We start from the raw sequence: 19,978 nt of genomic DNA, 5'->3' as shown, positions 1-19,978 counted from the left end.
ACTCGACGCACCGTATTATTACTTACTCGTGTATCCAGTAAGTAGGAATTAACTAAACCGATGATATTATTTCTCAGATGTTGCAGAAAAGCTAGTGCCCCTGAAACATCATTGCTTCCCGAGGGGCAGGCGAGAAAAGGACGAAAACGTGGCAATGTGCTTCCGACAATGTCAGAGCAATCCTCGAACCGGAGTGAATCAGCCCCTCAATAGGTGATAGGGGGAGAAAATAAAAGGTCGTGGCTGGTAACGGGTACGAAACGACCCCTGTAACTACCCATCACGAGCTTCGGATATTTTCGACCAGCCGAAACGTCCGGAATAACCCAGCGGCATGGAATTTATCGAGAATTGGGCAGGACGATGGTAACCTGTGATCTCGTAAACCGAGCGAGACGGACGTCGCGAGCAACGTCACCGGTATTTACAGTTCTGTTCGTTGCGGCACGGGAATCGCGGAAACGGGCAAGAAGAAGGGAACGCAGGGCGGGGGACGGAATGGATAGAGTCGAGGGTGAGCGGAGACGGAGGAGGGTGGAAGCATCCTGAGAACCCTGGATCGATGCTGTGTTATCAAATCACGTCCTTCGCCTTCTGTCTCCCTCCCTCCACCCTCTTCCGTCTCCTTTACCAATTGTTTCGCCGCCTTCTTTTCCGCCCCTCCCGCCGACCACCCTTTTCGACCCATCGTCCCTCGGCACACCTACCTACATGCATATTTAAACGCACTTTTGTGTCTAGGGAGAGTTCTTCCTGACTAGCCTTATCTTCTTAGGTCCTTCCTACTGAGAATGGCGATGCAAGGGAAGGGGAAGTGAAGAGAAAATTTTCGAGTAACGTGGAATGTAAACAGCAAGTGTGGCACGATGGTCAGGTTGCTTGTGGGACCAGATCGTCGATGACGTAACACCTGCGCGACTGGATACCAATCTCCGAACGTTCGGTAATCTACAATTTCTCTCGCGTCCAACTTACGTGACGAAACTATTTACGCGCTGTGGAAAAACTATCAAGTCGCTCGTATCGTTCGTTATCGAGGTAAGAGAAGGTTGCACTTAGGGGATGCCCAGAACGAGACGATCGAGGGTGCGGAGCTTGACTATGAGAATAGAGTCAGGTGATGAGAAACTTACTCGAACAGCAGGGACTAGATAAGCCTGGATCAACGCACAAAAAGGTGTCGGCAAATATCTAACCTCCTTATCGTAAACTTAGACCACGAAATATACGGAAATAGGTTGTTTCGGTAATTGATGAACCAGGATGAAAGAGAATTATGCAACGCAACGTGCAGAACATGTCGATAGGAGTAACAGAAGTTGCTACTCGTACTTGACCCGGATCTTCGACGCAAATCCAAGGATCTTCTCCTCGTAATCTTCTACATACAGGGTGCGGAAGAAGCAATAACACTGGTATCTTGATCTTTGGTATTGAAGCTGCAAGTGTTACTGTTTATTTAGATGAAGAATTTGAGCGGATTTGTCTACGGAGATCTTCTTTCGATTAAACTTGAGGGGCCTTTTGGAATTACTGAAATCGAACAAAATTTCAATAATTTTTCTATGAGGAAAAGTGACTATGCCTGGCAACGAGAGGTTTCTATTATGCTTTTTTATTCTCCAGCTGAAAAAGCTGTAGTCATAACTTCTGAAAGCCCTCTACAACATACTTAAAAACTGTACAAGCACTTTGAGAGTGTCGACAACGACCAACTCGTTGCGTAAACCTCTCGGTCCAAAGTCAAACTTAAACTAATCCTCATCCTCTCAGGAAACGTAGAAGACAAAGAAGACGAAGAAGACGAAGAAGACGAAGAAGAAGAATTGTCCACAGTACCGAAGCAAATAATCCAGATAATATTTAATTCAGCACCTTTTACCACCTCGCGTATGCACGTTTGCCGGGACAATCCGGCGAGTAACAAGATCAGAGAGCAGAAGCAAATAAACGAGAGATGGGCGTTGGTAGGTAGGTTGTTGAAAAGCAGGTGAACAGAGTGGCGCTGGAAACCTCGAAGAGGTCGGCGTCGAGGATAAACTCGAGTCGCGTTCGCTCCAACCGGATGATTCCCACAACTTCTCCGCGCCGGGAGAGATCTAACGGAACTTTTCTACGCGATCCTGACGTCACTGAAGCGCCGAGGAACGTCGTTTTTACTGTGAGAAATCGTAATGGCCTAATTCTCTAACGATTTCCGTCACTTCCAACAAACAGAGGCCACGTCTTATTTCTATCGCTCTAGAAATCGCGCTTTAGGCCAGTACCCATCGCAAATTTCAATTTCAATGGAAACTACCGATCCCTGTAATGGACCGCAGGTTTTATTTTAGAGACATCGACTACCATCTAAGGGAAATCGTCGAGCAGAAATCTAAGAGCGTTCTCGTCGTCGGTGTCTGTCGGTGAATCGTGAAATTGCTCGTGGATTTCATGCAACTGCGATTGCGTTTAGAGTTTCGGCTCGCTAATTGTACGGTGAAAAAGCGGTCGTCGGCGAAGCACGATTATAATGGCGTAATCACGACGAGTCATCGGCTGAGGAACTGTAATACAGTCGCCGCTGTCGAGCACGAAGAATACGCGAAATGGAGAAATAATGTTACGGAGAGCCAGATGACGCGATGTAATAATCGTTCTCTAACTGTACTATGTCATTACGTGTACCGAGGGCGAATCATTTCGACAGCAGCGCATTGTTATTGACGGATAAAGCTTCACTGGAAACAATGTGTGTTACGACCATTTAGTCGTCGTGATTCAAATTACACAGTGGACAGAGTGACGTCTCGATTGTTGGGGAAGAATGAGACAAAATACGTGTCATTTTTCATTATTGAATAATCGAATAAATATTGAAGTCCATCGAGTTAATTATCAATATTTTAATATACCCATTGTAATTGCGTCTTTGGATTTTTCTCGTGTCTTTATATAATAACGATGGTCACTTCGAGCGATCGATATTTGGAAAGCGTACACATTCAGACAATATGTAAGACAATAACGGGTCTTTCGTTCCCCTCGAAGGACCTTGAGTCTGATTTTTTACGGTTTTCGAGTGGTCTCGACCCTGTTGAACACTGACAGACGGTTTTCTACTGCCTTTACTCCAACTGACGATAAGATTACGGACGAACTCTACTGGGACGCGAAAAATGAGCAGGAAGTTGTTAAGACTTTGCAAATAAAGACTTTCACTTGCTGACATGTGGGTACTATTTTTGTCAAAAATCTATTTTTACCTATCAGTAAAGCAATTGCTATAAACTAAGTCCTCGATAAACTGATTTAATGCAGAACTTAGAAGTAAAAATTTCTTAGCAATCTTCAAACCACTATCTCCTATAATAAAACGTCTCTTCAATGCCAGTATAGAAAGAAGCAAAGACTCCGTGGCAACGATGCAGGGAGACGAGTCTCTCGGAAGTGAAGGAGGGAAGGCATCCCAGAAGTGACCCCAAAGACAAACGAGAAGGGGAACGTTAGGGATCGACGCACTCCTGCAGAGGAAAGTTCTAAAAATTGCCCCGAAGCAGCACGTGCCGTGTCGGCCGAAGCCCCAATGGAAGCAGGACGAACGCGACAAATCGCAAATGGCAGAAAATGATGAATACATCGAGGAGCGAGCATCGATGCAGCGTAACCTTTTCAAGCGCCTTTTCAGCCGGGTTCGCAGGTGGATCAATCTCACGGGACGATCGTTGATATTTGCGCAGAGAGAAGACACCGACGGTTTTCTCACGGCAGAAGAAACAGACTGATGAGAACTAACTCGAGAAGCTTCTTCTGCTCGCCAGCTGAATAGCCAACCTCTCGTCGACAGTCCATTCAGCGAGCGTCGTCTATTTTTCCGAGTTTCCCTAAGAATTTATTGGGCTGCCGTGACTTCGTCCGGTGTCGCGCGAAAGGGAATGCTAAGTGGAAGGAATCGGCTCTCTCTCCCCCACGACCTATCCCTCGATCCCTTCCCCGCGCCGTTTATCCCGCTTATTGTGCTCCGAGAGTCAACTTGGACGCGCACAAGAATCGCCGTGGCTCGAACAGATCCCCGAGTATTCGCGGATCGCTCCAGAAAGTCTGTTTCAGGAGGGGCGAGGAGGAAGCTCGAAAGAGGGAAAGCCTCGGGGAGAGGGGCGCGGCGAGGCAAGGCGAAGCGAGGCGAGGCGAGGCGAGGCGAGGCGAGGCGATCGAGTGGTAAAAGCACAAAAGCGGTCGCCGCGGATCCAGCCGGGCTAGGTGGTATACGCGTGCCTATCGAGGTAAGGCTAGTCCGCATTTCCCCCTTCCTGTGGCCCCTTCTTCGTCTTCTTCGTCGTATCTGGCAGGCACGGAGCGCTGCTCCGCTCGTGGCGAAGCGCAATGCTACTGTCTTGTATTAGGGGGCGTTCACATCGCGTCGATAACAGTCCGGAGAACGAGGCCATGCACCTCGACACTCAAACTTTCACCGCGAACGAAACCGAGCCAACTGCTGCTCGATTCAACCAGACACCGACATTTTGTCATGGAAACAACGCAAAAGGGAATATCTGACAAAGGCGGAACGCGAGGAGCTCGGTTTGCCGAGGATACACAGGTATCGTTGACTCGAGCATCGCGTACACCTGATAACTAGGTGATTGCCTGCTGATTACCTGATTGCTAGTCGAACATACAGAGCCTCGAGATTTGCTCTGTCACACCGAACCGACCATACGCTCCAATACGAATCCGACAATCGATTCCCAACCGGTTAATCGAATATTCAGCTGTACGATGGAACCGGTTGAATCGAGAACGCTACTCTGGTCCCGTTTACGCGGCATCACAGTTTGCCATGTGGATCCCAATGCTAGCATATTTTAGTAAGCGCGGAGCAATGCTAGTGGAATGGGCATAGCGATCTGCTCGAGGCTCAAGTGGTCTGTGAAACCACCTTTGAGAATATGAGCCACGGGATATGTTCTCTATTACTAGGCATGGGATTCAAGGAGCTCCTAAACGCCTATCCGTACCGTTTAACTCTGAAGAGAAACCTATTGGCTCTACTCAGGCGATTCTGGTTACATGGCGTTAGTGAATCCCTCTACAAACGATTCTACATGTTTTCTTCCTATACACGATTGATGAGCCCTCGGAAGTTAACGTCAACTTTGATTTCTTCTAATGATATTGAGACAAAATTTCACCCATAATAGACATTTATAGCTGTTTCATCAGTACCTGAGCTATATTTGCTCCCTCAGAATAATACACCTGAGAGTGAATAAGTCTTGACCTGGGAACCTAACATAATGCAAGAACGTTTCCCAAGTATATTCGCCAAAGCTGTCTGCATTCTACCCAACGCATCGGGCAACAAGCAACCCTGCTCCTCGGGTTTCGCCTTCTGGTTAACAGAACCAGGTCTAAACCGCCTGCAACTGCAGCAATCTATTCCCGAGGGGGAATCCAACGTGGACGCAGCGAAAGATCGTGGCAGCGTTAGAAATCTGCCCGGTGAAAGTGTTAGAGTGCACGGCCGCGACGGGTTCTCGTGGCTCGAACGAACCCAATGGCCGGTTAGAATGTCCGAGCTAGCGCGCTTTCTGCGTAGTTAGATCCAAGCGCGTCGAACCAATCGAGAAGAGAGTAGTCGAACGTTTTCGAAGACATCGAGACGTGTCTCGGCTTCGATCCGCTAGATGGAACGCGAATAAACAGGCGACGTGCAAGTGTCGAGAAGACGAGAGGAGAGAGAGAGAGAAGATAACAGCCGCGCGGGATCGTTTCGTCCGCTTCTCTGCATGTATAGGAAGAAGATTGGAGAAGTTCGAGTTTCGTTTCTCGATACTGCGCTCGCGGAGATCCGCGAAGTCAAGCGGTGCAAACTTGTGTTTTCAGCGACGACTTTGACTCAAGGGCGACGATGGTTGCGCGGCGGCGCGGGTAAGCAAGGCTGCTCCGTCCGCGGCGAGGAAAGCGGCGAGGAAAGCGACGAGGACGGATCGGTGGGGACTCGCGACAGAGCGACGGTCGCGTGGGCGTTGGCGCTACGACCGATTCCTGCATCAGGAATCAGGCTTTATCCTCGTTTGCGATGGAATCGCGATGCTGGTAATCCTGATTAGGCAATCGGGAAATTACGGGGGAGTGTTCATTTGACGCACTCCAGAGTGATATGGAGGGGAGTCACTTAGCAACAAGAGAAAACGAAGTGTGGAGCGACTGTGGAAGGGGGAATGTAGATTTCAATTTAAAAACACCTGATTGCATACGCTTTAAGTCTCAACTTCTTTTGGGTTCATGTTGCTTTTTTCAAAATATGAAGCCTTAGATTCTTTTTCATTTAATAAGAATAATCTATTGTTATGCACATAACTATTTCAGTGAAATTATAGCTACAACTAAATGAGCATAGTACAATTTTTTTGGTCAAGAAAGTCCTACGATGTTTTCCCCGAATTTCGAGAAATTGGATCCCACAGAAGCCAAACGCGGGCAGAGCTTGGTAAATCAGTTTTCAGCAATTCGCGTGTCAGGCATATGCAACGTCACACGTTTGAAATTCAATTACGCCGCGCGATCTACCGTGTTAAACTACTCGTAACAACGATTCCGTTGAATATGCACGACTGTTAGCATTACAAAGTGCGGCTGTACCATCGATTGCCCTGTCCACTCCTCGAAACAAATACAATCTGCGCTTATGGGTCGTCGTGGAAAATCTATTACTATAGGTTACTGGACCCTAGTTCGACCGTGAATTATCGTCGATGCTGTTATCGTGCGTTTATCGAACAAACGTTATCTCTCGTTCAAAGTCAAACGTTCGTGGCCACCGATTCAACCCAGAGGAGGCCCTCTATTTTTAAAGAGAGTATTGTTACATTCTTCGCTACATTCCTCGGCCCAATACAAGTTGGAGTCAACGTCGGCCGAACAGCTGGCGAAAGTGCCTCCACAGCCTTTCTCTTCGACGAAATTATCAATGCCGCGTGAGCAGCTTGTTTCCCTCGATCCCCGATTCGGGAAATCGCACGAGACTCCTCTTCTCTCTTCTCTCCGTGTATACGAAGCTCGCGAATGCACGATGACGGATTCGGTGCTTTGAGTCAACGTGTATATGATCCGCCAAATTTCGCCTTGACAGTGTGACTCTCGAGATAAGATTATACGTGCCACGGTTGATTCTTGTCTACCACTTTTGCTGGATTAATTTTGGATCTTTCGCAAACTCCTTTGAAAGAGGCGAGTGAGAATTGAGAACTTTATTACGCATCACAAAATCGGAGTGACTCTGTCTTGAGTGTACTAATGGGAAGAAGCACTCACACGTGTAACTTAGGTTTGAAAAAGTATTTATTTCCTAAGCCCAGAATTGAAGTATTAATGCATAATGTCGTGGAGTACGAATCCTAAGTCAAAGATCGAATTGACGCGATTTTCCATTGGGTAACGAGAATTCATTAATCGGTAGATAAGGCGAGGAGAGAAAAAACAGGTTAGTGTACCAAGAACGCTGCATACCACAGGAACCCTGTGGTTAAGATAATGAGAAAAGAAGCACGGCGCCACTGACCGCCACCTCTCGCCCCTTCACTCCCTTGGCTCTTGCGTTGTTACTCGATTCACCAGCGTCACGCCAACCTCTAATATGCGACACGTGTGCAACGCGACACAAATCACTAATGTATCGACCTTCGCCCAAAAACCAACAGGACCGTTAGGTTTTTCAGATTCCACGTGGAACCGCTACTATGTCTGCCGCGTTACCATGGGGGACACTGTCTACTCTAAAATTAGCTTACAGCTTTATGAAGACCAAGGGGTGCATGAATTCAATCTATCTCAACGACACGCTTCCGACCAAAAGTTGTTTACCACTCGCAAATATTCATTGAAAACATATGCATGATCACCTAAAAATTTATCCAGGTTTATCTATACTCTGAATTCGATAGAAATAAAAACATACTCAGGTAATATTCATTATCAGTAGATACAAAAAACGAGGAATATTCCTATACTCACTTCTTTTGATTAGCAAAGGGATTCGAGACTGCGAACGAGAGTGTACGTATTCTTATTTTGAATAGAACACTTTAGAAGAACCCTATACCCTATACCGATCTCAAGAACGAATCTTTCGGGATGCATCCTAAACGGAGCTATTTATAGCCAGTCGAATGAAAGTAGTTCGGCTCAATTTGGCAGAAGGTTCATCGGAACGCAAAAGCGCTTCAGGAACAAGGTCAAACACGAAACACGTTACGTCATTTTTTGTGGCTAGATTATATCCTGAGTCCAGCGGCGAGGTAGGCAGCCACCATCCTTAGGCTCGAAGCGTATAGAGTTATCAACGCGCTAATTAATTACACCTATTAACGCAATTACTTCGATTGCCGTTTGTGTCGGAATGAAAGGAAAGGGCAGAAGGGCAGAAGGGCAGAAGGGCCGCGGTGCCGTCGTGGACGCCCTCGAGGAGCGCGATAATCAAAATAAAAGGGCACCGTTGCTATCTACTCCTCCCTCTTGCGCTTATGCTCGACCTTTTCACCCTATCTCCGCACGCCCTCGTCCACCCTTTCTCCCCACGCTTTCTCATTATCCCGCTCGTATTCGAGGGTCGTCCTACGTTCGATACCGAGAGAGAGGAAGAGAGACAGTGAAAGGGAGAGGGAGAGAAAGAGGGAGAGAAAGAGGGAGAGAAAGAGCGAGAGAAGGCCATGGTATCGCGGGAATGTGTCCTGCGTGGCGACAAACAGCGTCAGCTCGGTGCGCGAGACACGCGATTGAACACGTCGCAGCGATTAATTCGCTTACGGCGAATCCATTTATTCTCATCGGTCCAGTTCGAGCCGGATCCAGCGCGTGGTCAAGCAAAAGCCGACGACTAGCTCGTTGCTCGACCAGTTCCACGAACCTTCGTCTTTTTCGAGCTCCGTGGCAGCGAGATAACGAGAACAGAAGGGCGGTGCCATCCGATGCTCCTGCAACGTTTCTTTCCTCTCTCTCTCGCTCTCTCTCTCTCTGCCCTTTAAAACCGGAATACTCTTCCTCAGCGCGGATGTTCCGGAGGTGACGCGCGCGCGACCCAACCCTGCGAAATTGTCGAAATAGAGCCAGCCACCGGGAAAGCTCGTTAGTCGGTGTACGAGAGAATATGCACTCGCAGCACGCTTCACTTTAATTCCACCAGGGACCATTACCGAGTTACGCGCCTCGAGTCAAAAGTATCGTCGATAATGCTGAGGAATACGTCGCGCGTCAGGCAGCCTCTGCGACTAGGAATGAAAATGTATGAATTCTTTGATAGGGCGAGCAGGATTTCAAGGAACAAGGTGGAACAAAACTGACAATTCCGAATTCTAAATATTTAAATATTTGAAAATTTGAATATTTAAGATTTTGAAAATTTGAATATTTGAAAATTTAAAAATTCAAATATTTGAAAATTTAAAAATTCAAAAGTTCAAATATTTGAAAATTTTAAAATTTGAATATTTGAATATTTGAAATTTTGTATATTTGAAAGCTTGAACATTTGAAAATTCGAAATTTGCTGAGAATTGAAAGACTTGTTTCAGTGTTACCCTGTTTTTCGCCACGTGCCGAAGCAAAGTGAGTTGTGAATAATATTTTCAAATAAATGAACATAATTCATGAACCAGAGAATGGACGTGAAAAATATTTTATGTCACTGCGCTTCTTAAAAATCCATATACCGAAGCAGGTAATCGTTACTTTGTTCTAAAGTGGACTGTGAATTTTTAACTACGCAAAAACAGTATTCATAACAAAAGTATCAGAAACCCTGTAACGCTTCGGGGATCTTCGTACAACCATTACTGTCACTGGCCATTATTGCTAGCGTTTAAAGCAACTTTCTCTTCGCGTCACGACTTACTTCTAGGAGATTTCATTGCTACGAAATCGACCATCGAGTTAACTTTTTTTCCTTTGTACCTATAACATAGCAAGGAATAGTATTTACTAACTAATCAATTAACTGCTGCACGAAATATCGGGAGCAGGTTGTAAAAATTCAATACCGAATGAATGGCTGTATAAATTCAAGACAGAATTAAATAAATCTCAAGATTAACCCATTAACACAAATAACGTTCAAGATAACGTTCAAGAAAGTATAACAAGCTGCTTTTTTATGTACTTCTGAATAAAAACATTCGATCACGTTAAGACGTAAAAAGAATTACAGTCGAAAAATAATCGTAGTGTACTCCATACACGCCAACGACGTTAAGAATCCTCTTTCATTGAAAATACTTTCGCCTCGTACAACTTCGTCTTCTGCTCTAGTAAAATGCTGCAAATACGTTAACACACCCACCTCTATGATTGTTCTTTCCAAATACGCCTACGGCGCAACGTTCCAACAACTGACGCGACAGATGGGAATTTATCGATGAACTCTGCAACGAATATTTCGTACAGTCTGTTCCTGGAACGGATTTCGCGAGTCTCGTAAATTATTCCGCTTCAAAGGGGAACTACCGCAACGCGGAGAAACACGGGCGCGATAATTTTTGTACAGACGACCCTGTCCCACATTCGTGAACTTCCAATTACGAAACTCGTCCCGATCAAAAGTCTATTATCCTCCTTGGTCAAACCACAATACACGTGCCCGTTGAATTTCGACGCTGCAAAGGGGGGGGGGGTCAAGGACGTCGACCTAATCACGGCGTACTTGTTGCACAGTCTGCGCGACTTTTGCGTACTGCGTGTTCGCGTCAATAGGAAAAAATCATGTCACGGGAGCATCGCATTAGGGAAGAATTGAAACTTTCATCAACTCACACGTCTATCAACTGAAAACTACGTTTACCAATCCCATCGAAGCGGAAATTGCAGATTGCTCGATTCGATGGGTCGACTGATTTCTGGGTCGCTCTAAAACGAAAAACGAGAAATACTTCGGAACAATACTGCGTCAGCATCTCGAGTTTGTCGCGACTGGTGCTTCGTTTAATCGGCCTCATTCGCTGCCGATGCGGAAACAGAGGTCCCTAACGATACTATCGGCTTTTAGGTCATTATCAGCTAATGCATTCGTTACACACATTGACCTGAACGAGTTAAAGGAGTCTCAAATTTTCAGGTACCTATGCCTTTACTGCGTTACCTACTGTCCCGTAATTTCGAGCGACCTAGTATTTCATCAAGCATGCAAAACTAATTACAATGCTGTAGACACCTAACTTCTAATGCGACTCAATAGTCCACGCAATATTCATTAACGACCTTACCTGACTGCATGGATAGTGTAGGTCGAAGAAGGCAAAAGGAAGAATAAAAGTAGAAAAGCCAAGGTGTAGGAAGGATTGTTAATCCAAATCGCTATTTAAGAACATACGACAGCTATTTCCAATCTCTTTGCCCAACTATTCCGTCCCTCATTCCTCGCAAGACTGTTCATCAAACAATTCTTTATACAGGGTATTTCATTGTTGATATTCTATCTGTGCAAATAGTCAGTAGACAAAAAATACGCGGGTCTGGCTCGATCAGAAAGGCAGAAACAATGGAATCACATAGGTGTTTGCTACTCCAGAACAGCCGATAGTACGACCCGCGTATCTCGTCGTGACCGCGTGAAACGATCGAGCCGAAGTGCAAAATGTGCGTGCGTAAATGCGACGTTTGGCGACACCAGCTTCGTCGCCGACCTACGCGACACGCAACGAAACGATTTACCGCGATCAACGCACATTCAATACTTTAACCTGTTAAACAGCGAGGACGAGTTATCTCGTCGCGTGAAAGTTCCTCTACATTAGGCGAAACAAATGTATTCGTCGCGAAACTTCAGTGTTATCAGTAGCATAAATATAATGTAAAACTACGTGCAATATTTTCTTCAGACAAATAGAATTATTGTTGAGATTATTATACCCTGACAATGAAATAGTATACACTAATAGCATTCCTTGGTGAAATACGACGACTCGGTTAATAAGACAGAGCAGGATCACTGCCAAATAGTCGATTCTCAGGGATACCTATAAAGTTACGCGTTTCAGATCAGATTTAAGCGAATATTTTTTATTCCACGGTGAATTCCATCATTGTCAATTAGAGGGAATTGATCGACTAAACTGCCACGGACAATCGAATTGCCTTAAACGTTGAATTAGCGTCGACACGAGCGGCGAAACGCTGACAGTGCACGAGCGAGACCTTCGATCGGCAGCGTACCCCTCCCTCGCGTTCAACTTCGCATTCAACACCTCGGCTATGTTTATCTTTTTTACAGAATTGTTTCGTCGTACTTTCTAAGCGGTCGTATTTACCAATAGGGGCCTGATTCTGCCCATAAAGTAACTTAACGTGGAAAGTACACCGAGGCGCAAACAACAGAGGCATAACAGCAGGAGAAAATTGCTAACGAGCTCGTAAAAATCTGTTTACAAACTACGCTCGGTCGTTCGAAATCGCGCGAACCTGCGTCATTTCACAAGCTTGTAGTAATAATAATGAGCGAAAGACTGTACACAACTAGCGCCGAAAATAACACATGAATGGGACAATAGACGTAGGAAGTAGAATTCAATAAAAATAAAATGAAATTTCAAGACTAATTAGCTCGAACAGTACACAAGAATTAAACTGCAAATTTAAGCGTCTTGATATTTTGAAATTTGAAATTGCAAGACATAGTGAATGATGGATTGAAAAGAAATTGAAGAAACCGTTCGAGAGGGCTACAAGCAACAGCGTCCACGATCGAAGGAGTGCTCGATCGAGCGGAGGCCGTATTTAAAAACAGAAGCGAACCGGCAGACCGGTTAGGCACCAAGGAGATCAACCCACCGCTCGAGTAATGGGGTAAAATGAATCTCTCGTGTCACACTTTCCTCCTGGCTGTTATCAACGCGCTGAAAAACGACTGCTCGCGGTCGATGCATTTTCTGCGAATCGCGCCCTCGAGCTGCGATCTGTCTGACAGGGAACAAACGCTGCGCACGAGATAGAATTTAATTTCCTGTCCACCTGAGAGTTTTCTATAGTACCTGCTCTCAAAAGTATTCTCGTAATTTTACATGATAATTGGTTTACGCGAGAACTTTGATCAATTTCATTCTAGGGACTAAATTGGGACTGTCGAACTCTCGTGTGGACACGAAAGATAAATGTTCCGATACCTAGACAAATGTCCCAGTAAGTGAACGACCAATGATGAAAATGTCCTGACGCTTGAATTGTGTCCCAGTAGCTAAATATATTTGTTTTTTATTAGGTGCACTAAAACTGCAGACTAAAATGAAATAAAATTAGCGTTAATGTTCATGTACCGGGACAAAGTCGGCTACTCAGACCATTTACCTTACCCTTACAGTTTATAAAAGAGAAATTCCGTAAGACTCACCTAGATAAGGTGCCCTTAAGCAGAGGATTCCTGTCGTCATAGTATCCACCGGACGACGGCATCTTCAAGTAATCCAAACAATGGGCACGTGGCACTTGGCACTGACACTACGGCACTGCATCACTGTCGCGTGATCTGTTAACTTTCCATTCACCGTGGCCACTGTACGTGCATGCTACTCGGTCTAGCTACAAGCGCGGCCCATCGTTTCCCGCGAAAGCTGCGCTGCGACGAAACAAGCTTGCTCGACACTCGCGTGCACGCATATCACGAGGGCGCGTTACATCCTCGACTGGACGTGCCACGCTCCTATCGCGAGAGAGTTACGCGTTTCGACGGATCGCTCTCCCCAAGAGCTGAGAATCCGTCGGAGATAACGCGGCCCGGCCAGCAACAGCACTCACTGTCAACAAGTCGCGAATATGTGCGTCCCAGCCTCGCGCAGGCCCTCGTCTTCTATCCAGATGCGTTCCTCGCTTTCCTCGATAAGCGGTCGACGCGATGGCGCTGGGGGCCGACCGTTAAGCGACGATGCTCCCTTCTCGCGCCTGTGCCCACCTAAAGGCAGAAATTTTTCGTTTTAAGCCCCCTTTCGTTTCGACGCGATTCGTCTCCCCCTCTACAACTGCTGCCACGAGCCCCTCCGACACGTGCGAATGCCTCTTGCCAAACACGCTTTGATATCGTACCCCCACCATTCCTGACACGATTCTACCGAAAATTGACCGCGAAATTGTATGGCCGATGGCATGCGACGAGTTAACGAGGGGAATGTAAGCAATGAGACAGCGATGGCTGTGACGTTGTTTTTTGAGCTTGACATATGAGCTACTGTATTAGTTTCATATCGATATTTTAGTTCTAGTACTATGCAGGGTATAACTAATAAGTTGTAGCAGCCTTAACCTGAAAAGATGTGCTACATCATGTTATACGTGAAAATAGAAGGGGGACAGTAGTTAATCCTCTCACTTTATGTGAAAAATATGAAATCACCTAACAATAAGTCTGATACCTGGTTGTACTTAAGTCTAAATAACACTTGCAAAGTATTTTGCTTGCATGCCACATTAGAATCACTCTAAATAACTTTTTACAACAGCACGCGAATTTTGACTGCCGTGCGAGCAACGATACACGGTCAGTAATTTCGAAAACACGAGTGACTCGAGGTTACGAAAGTTATATCACACCTGTGACGTCATTGAAATGGCGTACTCGATATTTCTCGGCTTCGGCACTTGAAACTTTTCCCGTATCGAGCTTCTTCACGACGCACGCGATTCAACAGTCGAAGATCGTCCAGCTCGTGTTAAATCGTGCTGCAACTCAAACACACGAGTACGCCCCGACCTAATAACATTCGCCGATTATCCCTCGTAGGAGTCGCTGGCGGTAACGCCATCGAAGCACGGTTGGCGCCAAAATCGGGCTACGCTCGACCCGCTCAGGTGAAAGTCCTCGCAGTCTGGCTAATGTTGTAGCACCCCGACGCCAGTGTCCGTCTCTCGAGGCACAATTCAGAGTCCACCGATATCGCGAATTGATTCGAACGGTTCATGCTTGTTGGTTAGAGGAGTCGAGCGGTTTCCACAACGAATCCTGCTGCTCGATTGGTTAGGAACGAAACGACGCGACGGGACGATCCGCGCACACGTGTCTTCCAGACGTAGAAACGTTGAGATAAGTGTCACGGTTGAAAGCGGAACGTGCCAGGTGAGTCCATCGAGCGCGTCGTTTATTTATAAACTAAGGGAACCCGGGAGAGAGAGAACGACGCGTCCCTCGCGTTCGGTTTACCGTTCGTAAACTACACTCGGCCTGTACTTCGCGGAGGACCACGTGTTACTTGTTCGATCTCACGATTGGTCGTGCCACTCCAAGATGGCGCGACTATTGACCTGTCAATGCAAATCCGAGACGCGATACACTTTTTGGCAACCAACGAATTAATTTTTCAATTTTTCGTTTTTTTCGAAGCTTTTATTTTGTGACTGCTTTTCTGCCAAGTTGTTAATGCTTTGAATATTATGCTATGTTTGATCAAAATTCTGTCATATGCACTGTGATTTTAGATAATACTCTTTTTCATTTATTATTTTAGTTTTTTAGTGCTTCTTATTTTCTGGGAAGGTTCTGCAGCATCTTGTGTAAAATAAAGAAATAAATATGTGTGTAAGAAATTCGTTATTAAATACGCAAGAAATCAAGCGTTGCAACAGTATGTCATAAGCCATAATTATTCCTTTCTCTTAGACTCCAACCCATCTATGCACTTTCACTGTATCTTCTGCGACTCCTGAATCGAACATGCATGAAAATGATCGTTGCAGCAATATTACAACACACGACTCACATTTTTTTCCTATTTTAATAATCCTTCTCTACTCGTATCGTTTCATTGACATCGGTACGTCTCTCCTGAGGAAGACTAGTAGGGATACTGACTCGAAATATCGAGTGACACTCGTACGTAACATTTATGACCTCTGAAATTTCACGAAACGGTTCTGTACGTCATAGAACAAGTATCTAACACGAGTCGACCCTTAAATCGTAATAATAGTGTAGTCAAGTTGGTAAGAACACGCGAGCAACCTGTGATCCTTTTGCGAACCGATGTACCGTTCTCGCTGGCAGCCAAAGTCGAAAGTATCCGGCATAACAAGGGCAAATGACCTACTCGTCCAGTCGCTAGGCGACTCCTCGACACGATTCGTTGCATCGTAATGTCTTTTACACAGGTATTCTACCGCTAATCAAAAATTCAAGTCGAAATTATGTATATTCAACTTAAGAAAAGTGTCATTAAATTTAAAAAAATCAAATTTCATCAAAAGATTTAACGATCTCTAACGAGTTTTTGCAGATTTAACGATCTCTAATTTTTGTCAAAAATAAATCTGCATAAATTTGTTAAAGTGTGAGCCACAATGCTTTGGAACGATGGGTAACGAGGCGAAAAGTCGAGGAGTAAAAGCGTTACGTGATTCAAGGACGTACGCTAAGTGGGATCGTGATCCCAGTCGATAAGCAACTGTAGGTGCAACGATCGTTTTACCCTTATGGTTCGTGTATTTGTACGCGGCGCTGCCTAAGCAGAAAAAGCCCCCTCGCCGACTTCTATCCAGTCTACCAACGAAAAAAAGAGGCGAGTAGACTCGAATGCTTACTGGAAAATCGGTACCGTAAGCGTGCCACTTCTCTTTCGTTGCTTCTCCCTCTCTCTCCCACTCTGTCTCACTCTCCCCGTCTCTCTCCTCTTTCTTAAAAGAAAACCGCTCCGGAATCCGCGTCTCGGAATGCAAGAGGCGACGAGACTCGGCTTAGCACGAACGCAACCTGTCCACACTGTTTCCCCTTCCACCGGGGATTCACTGATCCTCCTAACTCTACTTACCCATCCCGACCCCACCACGAGCCATGCAAACACGATTGCACTCGCCCCGAAGAATATGCCATCGTTTGCCTCTTTGTGCAACCACATACACAACGCGTCTGCCAGTCTCTCTCAGAGTTTTGCTACTCGTTTACGCGGTCGTGAAACTATTTTCACCGCGAGACAAAAACGAGCATATATATAGATAGATATTTGCTCGATTCGATGGATGAAAAGAGATAGGAATATAAGTAGAATCGAAATGGAGGAATACCGTGGCCATCCACGATGTGAGATCTCTACTTAAAACACGGCGATTCTGTTCAGCGCGAATGGAATCTGTCCACGCTATTTCCTCTACCATCTCTCCGTCCCGTTTCCCCTTCACCTCCTTTCCTGAGGTGGTCTCTACCTGGTGTGCGAGCACTCGCACAGCGCCACCAACAGTATCTATATTTGTCGGATCCCTCGTCTGAGGTGTGCAGACATCCAACACTCGCTCGACTATTGTATGTGCAACACGGTTTCGCTTATTTATGCTACACATGTGCACCCGATACGCGTAGATACAGCACGCGTCTTATTTACCTAAGGGCAGACAGAGAAGAGTACAGGAGAGAGAGAAAGCGAGAAGGGAGATATAAAAAGAAAGGACTAGAAAGATAGCGCGGCGACGCGAACTACATATTTTTCAAACTCGATGCACGTATAAACGGCGATCAGTTTCTCTGACGATCGGAGCATCTGGTGAAGAAGAATATATTCGTGAATACGCCATACGAAATCGTAGCTATCTCTGTTTAAGATATGCACTTTGAAACTTTTTTAACGAATATTGTTCGACGAGGTTCCATTTTTCAAAGCAAAAGATAGCGACCATGACATCGAGATAGGAGTCGTTGATTCACGAAGTAAAAATACACAGTGTCGTTTGAAAAATGTGCGAAGTAGCTTTTGCTAACTTTCCATACTTACGGAAGTCGCGTGCTAATTCCTCGATTTTGCGGATCGAAGGGAGAGGGTATTGATGCGAATTCGCGTGAAAACATACGTCACCGCGTAGTTGACGTGCACACTTCACTGTAGAGGAGCACACGCACGTGATCAGAGGCACGGTTTCTGGAATCTCTCGCTTCCGTGTGCTGTGCGACATACACCACGAAACACGCGCGAGAAACATGCCCCTCCGCCACCTTCGTCTCGCATTGCCGGCCATACAGGCCACGTTCTGTTTTCTTGCGCACAATCGCAACACCACCAATTATGTATTCCCTAGGAATAAGGTCGTTCGTAAGATCGTGCCAAGAAATACCTCTGAGAGATCACGATCGTCTCGCATTGACGTCGATTAGAGAAACTTCGTTTCGCCTCGCTTCCACGGGAATTATCGATGCGAACGATTACGCGGACGCGAGCTTTGCATACGGTAAACGGTTCGATACCGATCGTACGTAACCGTACGGGGCACAAAAGTACCTCGATTCAATGGAAAAGGAACGTCTGTCGAATAGATACTTACTAGATGCCGTGATCGAAGCGCTCGATCCTCTAGAAAGTAACGCTCTACATCAACGACCTTGTTCCTAGGATCTACATAGGCGTCAATCGTATTGAGCATCTATCAACGCTAGGAATCAAACGTAGAAGCTTTCCTTCGAACGGGTAGAGGGAGCTGGCAGCAGTTGTCACCGACGTAAGTGAACAGAAGGCTGGTCGATATGGGGAGAAAGAATGCTTATGAAACGTCGATTGTCGAGTAGAGCAACGATGTCCGTGGTTACATACTGGATGTACGACGATCACTTCTCGGCGTTCCTTCTCTTCCTTATCTCAGACGAAAAAGAGCACGATGACAGTTCGCTTGCGATAATGGCAGATGCGCACGACGTTCTGTCACGTGGTAAAGGATAAAAATTACCCGTTTGCACGTGTGCGCTTATTGGCGTTCCTTACGCGGCACTGATACACGCGAATAGCGCGCGTTTGTGTGGTCCGGTAGGTGTGATGTATATGTGAGCGGGTGCGTGCGCGAGAATGCACGGATACGTGTGTATGTGTATGTAGTGGTGGCTGTGCAAAAACGTCGTAACAAGACGGCGCGTGGACGGTCGCGGCTGAACTGATCGTGGGGGTCGAGCTACAGGTGTCATCAGACGGCGGCTGCTCCACCCCTCTGCCCCCACCTTGCTCCCTCACCCGCCCTCGAACCCCACTCTGGGTCTCTATACTTTCACGCACACGTCCAACCGTGGCAGAGACGCGTGCGCACACGACCCGACTTCTGTAATCATACAATATCATTTGGCTCACTCGCGGCGCCTATGAACTGAACAAACGCGGCACGTGCTTTGACTGACTTCTCCAAATCATATCAACGATGATTGTTTCTTTTGCACCAATCTTTTCGCAGTCTGTTGAATACTTATCTGGAGATAGTAGCTCTCATAGTACTGAGCGTTTTAATGTTTTATACATTGTATACATAGGAATTATTTGTAAAAATATAATATAAGGATAAAGGAGCGCAAAGTTAGAGGAGAAGAGAATTACGTATGAGTGTATTGAGACCGTGAACGTTCCACGGGTACTGAATATGAATGTTCGTAATTCAAATAGATATTTATTCAAAAACCAGTGTATTTCGTGACAAAACATATAACGTCAGTTACTGACGCGATGCTCATGACATTACTCGCATTCACCCACACTCGCACTCACACACGTATTCCTCCATCTCTGTGATTTATACTCTTTACTAGCTATATGTGTAATATATATATATATATTTATATATTTATATTTTTTCGTTTCTTCATGTTTACTGTAGAATATTTAATATTTCTTCTATTTCTGTCATTCCTGTTTTTCGCTTCGTACATGTACAATATATCATTGTAACGTTAGAACGCTATCGATAGTCTAATTACATATACAAGTATGTGTGATATGGGCACCTAGCCACTGTTACAGCTATACGGTACGTAATTTCCCACGCACCCTAAGAGTTTGTTTCGAACTCGTACCGATCACTCCAAGAACAAACTCCGTAACCTTTCGGTCGCTCTCGACTTGGTCGCATGTCGCTTGTGAGACTCGCACGACTGTTCTGGGAAACGGAAGTGCGCCCCATTCTTCTCTCATCTTCTTGTCAAGAAGATACTCCCTTTCTTTTCTGTAAAATGATCTTAACACCAAGCATGAGCGCGCGATAAAGGAAGCGAGAGAGCAAAGTACGTATTAACCAT

The 19,978-nt window shown here is 45.7% G+C and overlaps 1 protein-coding gene across 2 annotated transcripts in view; it reads right to left on the bottom strand.

The window, feature by feature from the left end:
* Lilli (AF4/FMR2 family member lilliputian) overlaps positions 1-18,813 on the bottom strand; it is a 139,580-nt gene extending 120,767 nt beyond the window's left edge. For both annotated transcript variants that reach the window (XM_076381524.1, XM_076381525.1), the window contains exons 1-2: positions 18,519-18,813; positions 13,355-13,912 (exon numbers count right to left, since the gene is read on the bottom strand). In XM_076381524.1, coding sequence (XP_076237639.1) covers positions 13,355-13,416 — 62 coding nt within the window. In that variant the 5' untranslated portion in view covers positions 13,417-13,912; positions 18,519-18,813. The remainder of the gene's footprint in view (positions 1-13,354; positions 13,913-18,518) is intronic.
* Between the last annotated feature and the right edge of the window lie 1,165 nt (positions 18,814-19,978).

This window comes from Calliopsis andreniformis, chromosome 6 (genome assembly GCF_051401765.1).
Source record: "Calliopsis andreniformis isolate RMS-2024a chromosome 6, iyCalAndr_principal, whole genome shotgun sequence".
Classification (NCBI taxonomy): domain Eukaryota; kingdom Metazoa; phylum Arthropoda; class Insecta; order Hymenoptera; family Andrenidae; genus Calliopsis; species Calliopsis andreniformis.
Note: the sequence above shows the minus strand (reverse complement) of the source record. Positions and strands in the feature narration are given on the sequence as shown.